The sequence below is a fragment of the Varroa jacobsoni genome, unplaced genomic scaffold, assembly GCF_002532875.2.
Source record: "Varroa jacobsoni isolate VJ856 unplaced genomic scaffold, vjacob_1.0 contig06219, whole genome shotgun sequence".
Classification (NCBI taxonomy): Eukaryota; Metazoa; Arthropoda; class Arachnida; order Mesostigmata; family Varroidae; genus Varroa; species Varroa jacobsoni.
The window spans coordinates 1-3,520 of record NW_019215953.1 but is presented as its reverse complement, the minus strand read 5'-3'; the positions used below and the strand labels follow the sequence as shown (position 1 = coordinate 3,520).

The window sequence follows — 3,520 nt, the reverse complement described above, 5'->3', positions numbered from 1 at the left end:
AACTGCTTACGGGGAGCCTTTCCGCCAGTGGACTTACGGGCGGTCTGCTTAGTACGCGCCATTTTTGACTGTCTGTTAACAACAAATGTTGAAGACAGAGCCCGATTTTGGACTTATATAGCGTTTAGGAAAGGGGAGTTCGATAAATGGGCAACGCCCTCTAGCGGGACGCCGCTGAAAGAAGCATCCGATCATATTCACCTGAGAGTTTATGTTGACTATGGCAATTAACTTGAAGGTCCGATAGAAAATGTAATTTAAAACAAACATTAATTAATTTTTATATGATCTGTGTATGCATTTTTATGATTTGACATGAAAAGATAACTTTACACAGGTTTCAATAGACATACGTCATGCAACCTTCATTTTCCGATCTATTACTACTGATATAGTTTTAATCGTTACACAGAGGATAAAAAGTGCTAAGACTGTCACGAAAACAGTTTTATGTTCCTCTGCCTACCTATATTTTTTTGTAGCACATAGATCCACAGTAAGCATGCAATTAAATGAGCTCATTGCTCTAAATCTCCCGACCAATGGAATCCACCTGTTGAATCCATATACACCAATACATTCTAAAAACCTAATGGTGATAATTTTAGAACCGAATAAATGCTCTCCTCGATTCTAGCGCTTTTTTAAACAACAGACACTTGGAGCCCTTAGAAGAGGAAGATAAGCTATTGATGCTCATGATTGGCGCCATTGAAGGTCTACAGTTAGCGATTGCAGCGCCAGCACATATAGTGCTTTTGCTGGCTATAAATAAGAGCACCGCAAGTAGAAGCGACACTCTGTTTTTTCAGCTTATTGAGAACGAATCCAGCCGTAATGTCTGGACGTGGCAAGGGAGGTAAAGGACTCGGAAAGGGAGGTGCCAAACGTCACCGTAAAGTTCTTCGTGATAACATTCAAGGTATCACCAAGCCAGCCATTCGCCGCCTCGCTCGCCGTGGTGGTGTCAAGCGCATCTCTGGTCTGATCTACGAAGAGACTCGGGGTGTCCTTAAAGTATTCCTTGAAAACGTCATCCGTGACGCTGTCACCTACACCGAGCACGCCAAAAGGAAGACTGTCACCGCCATGGACGTCGTCTACGCCCTCAAGAGGCAGGGACGTACCCTTTACGGTTTCGGCGGCTAAACAACAACTTGCCCTATCAAAAAACAACGGCCCTTTTCAGGGCCACTAAATCCAACGAGGTCGAAAACGTTTAAGCAAGCTGACCTAATTTTATTGATGTCGTTTACACAAGGCCTCACAATATGTTAAAAAATATTGGAATCGTTATTAAAGAAGATCAGAGTCGAATAGCACACGACCATCGCATCAGAAACGTATTAATATTCATGAATCGACGAATGTGTCAAATAATCAGGCAAGATTGTAAAACCATGCAACCGCTAATTCAGCGAAGTTAACTAGAGACTTTTAGAAGTGGTTTTAACAATAGACCTACCAACGCTTCTCGTATATCGATCTCTATCGTCGCTCACGAAAATGAGCGATTTAAATTTCTTTTTTTGTAATTAAACGTGGCTCTTTGATGGCGATGCGATAATATTTAAATACATAAACTAGTGAAAAAAATTGCGGACGATCAAATTAACCGCTAGTAGTCGGTTTAGTATTAAACAATAGCTGTAGCGGAATCAAAAAACATTATGAAAGTCGAAGCATACTCTTCTTATTGTCCTAAATTAGAGTGCAAACACTGTTGAAAAGTACAGCTTCTGTGACCAACTCAACAATAGTGAGTTACGTGTTCCGCGTCAAAAGTTTTCTGACACAATCGAAAGAATAAGCATTTGCCCGCTGAAATCGAGACTTTCCCTTCTAAGGCTTTAATATCTGTGCGTGGGTAAACGTACGCTTTTAATAGATGTATAGATCACCGAAAATTCCTAATCGTTTTTTAATCGAGCCTAGATTCGACTGCATATATAGGTATATATTAAAAATACATTTAAAATTGTTTTCAGCGTTTGATCCCTTAATATACGGTGGCCCTGAAAAGGGCCGTTTTTTCAATGACGGCGAGAAATTTAGGCCTGGGTCTTCTCGGTCTTCTTGGGGAGGAGGACAGCCTGGATATTGGGTAGGACGCCACCCTGGGCGATGGTCACTCCTGAAAGAAGCTTGTTCAACTCCTCGTCGTTACGGATAGCTAACTGAAGGTGACGGGGGATAATCCTAGTCTTTTTATTGTCACGAGCAGCGTTACCGGCCAACTCAAGGACCTCAGCAGCAAGGTACTCAAGAACGGCAGCTAGGTACACAGGGGCGCCCGCTCCAACTCGCTCAGCATAGTTGCCCTTACGAAGCAAACGATGGATACGACCGACGGGGAACTGAAGTCCTGCCCGCGAAGACCTGGTCTTAGCCTTCGTTTTTGACTTTCCTCCCTTTCCGCGACCAGACATGATGACGTTAAATTACGAATAAACGAATAGCAGTTTTGCTGTAGAGTAATGGCTATATATACATTTAGAGTGGCCTCCGACTGGAGACTACCTCCTCTCTTATTGGGAGAGTGCTCAGGATATGGCGCCAAAATGGCACTGCGAGCTGGCAATAAATAGCAGGCATCAACTAACGGCGAATTACTTAGCTTCATCACCAAAATTATGCCGCCTGCACCGTCCGGAAAGGCTGTTAAGAAGGCCGGGAAGGCCCAGAAGAACGTCCGTGCTACGGACAAAAAAAAGAAGAAGCGTAGAAGGAAGGAGTCCTTTTCTATCTACATTTACAAGGTCCTTAAGCAAGTCCACCCCGACACCGGTATCTCGTCGAAGGCCATGTCGATTATGAACTCATTCGTAAACGACATTTTTGAGAGAATCGCTGCCGAGGCCTCCCGTCTCTCGCACTACAACAAGAGATCGACCATCACCTCTCGGGAGGTTCAGACCGCCGTCAGGCTACTGCTCCCTGGTGAGTTGGCCAAACACGCCGTGTCTGAGGGAACCAAAGCTGTCACCAAGTACACTTCCTCCAAGTAATTTCTCCACTACACATATATGCCTTCGGGCATCACCAAAAAACGGCCCTTTTCAGGGCCACCAAATTATGAAAGATCAATTACTTAGGCAGAATCGTCACATGTAGCTGCTATAATTTTGCGTTTCATCCTATAGCTTATCGTACTCATCTATGAGGCGTATTATCAGCGTTACCATAGTTACCAGTTGTTTCACTACCACTTACTTGAATACAATCGAAAGTTATATCAGTTGACTTATGTAAATTAAAAATACTAAGCCTTCCCTTGAGCTAAGAAACAGCGAAATTATGACATAAATGCACCACATCTGTCACTCTCGTCGATCGCGGTTACAACAAACGGTAGCAAAATTTTCAAATAATAATTTATTTACTCCGTTATTTACGACGTACTTAAAAGGTGCCGTACTTTGAGAACGTAGGCAAGTTTGGTGCGCATAGGTATATCTCTTGTGTAGCCATAACGGTGCACTGGGGGTGTAAACCCATGAGGTGGTGTATTATAGAGATC

At 43.3% G+C, this 3,520-nt stretch overlaps 3 protein-coding genes across 3 annotated transcripts; 2 read left to right on the top strand and 1 right to left on the bottom strand.

Annotated features, from left to right (window-relative positions):
* Positions 1-823: 823 nt before the first annotated feature.
* Positions 824-1,149, top strand: LOC111273341 (histone H4). The gene has a single exon (XM_022855034.2). The coding sequence runs from the start codon at positions 838-840 to the stop codon at positions 1,147-1,149; it is 312 nt and encodes a 103-aa protein (XP_022710769.1). The 5' UTR covers positions 824-837.
* Positions 1,150-2,049: 900 nt separating this feature from the next.
* LOC111273340 (histone H2A) lies at positions 2,050-2,575 on the bottom strand. Its single transcript, XM_022855033.2, has one exon. It carries the CDS (start codon positions 2,427-2,429, stop codon positions 2,052-2,054), a length of 378 nt encoding a protein of 125 aa, XP_022710768.1. The 5' UTR covers positions 2,430-2,575; the 3' UTR covers positions 2,050-2,051.
* Positions 2,576-3,383, top strand: LOC111273339 (histone H2B). The gene has a single exon (XM_022855032.2). The coding sequence runs from the start codon at positions 2,634-2,636 to the stop codon at positions 3,006-3,008; it is 375 nt and encodes a 124-aa protein (XP_022710767.1). The 5' UTR covers positions 2,576-2,633; the 3' UTR covers positions 3,009-3,383.
* Positions 3,384-3,520: the final 137 nt, after the last annotated feature.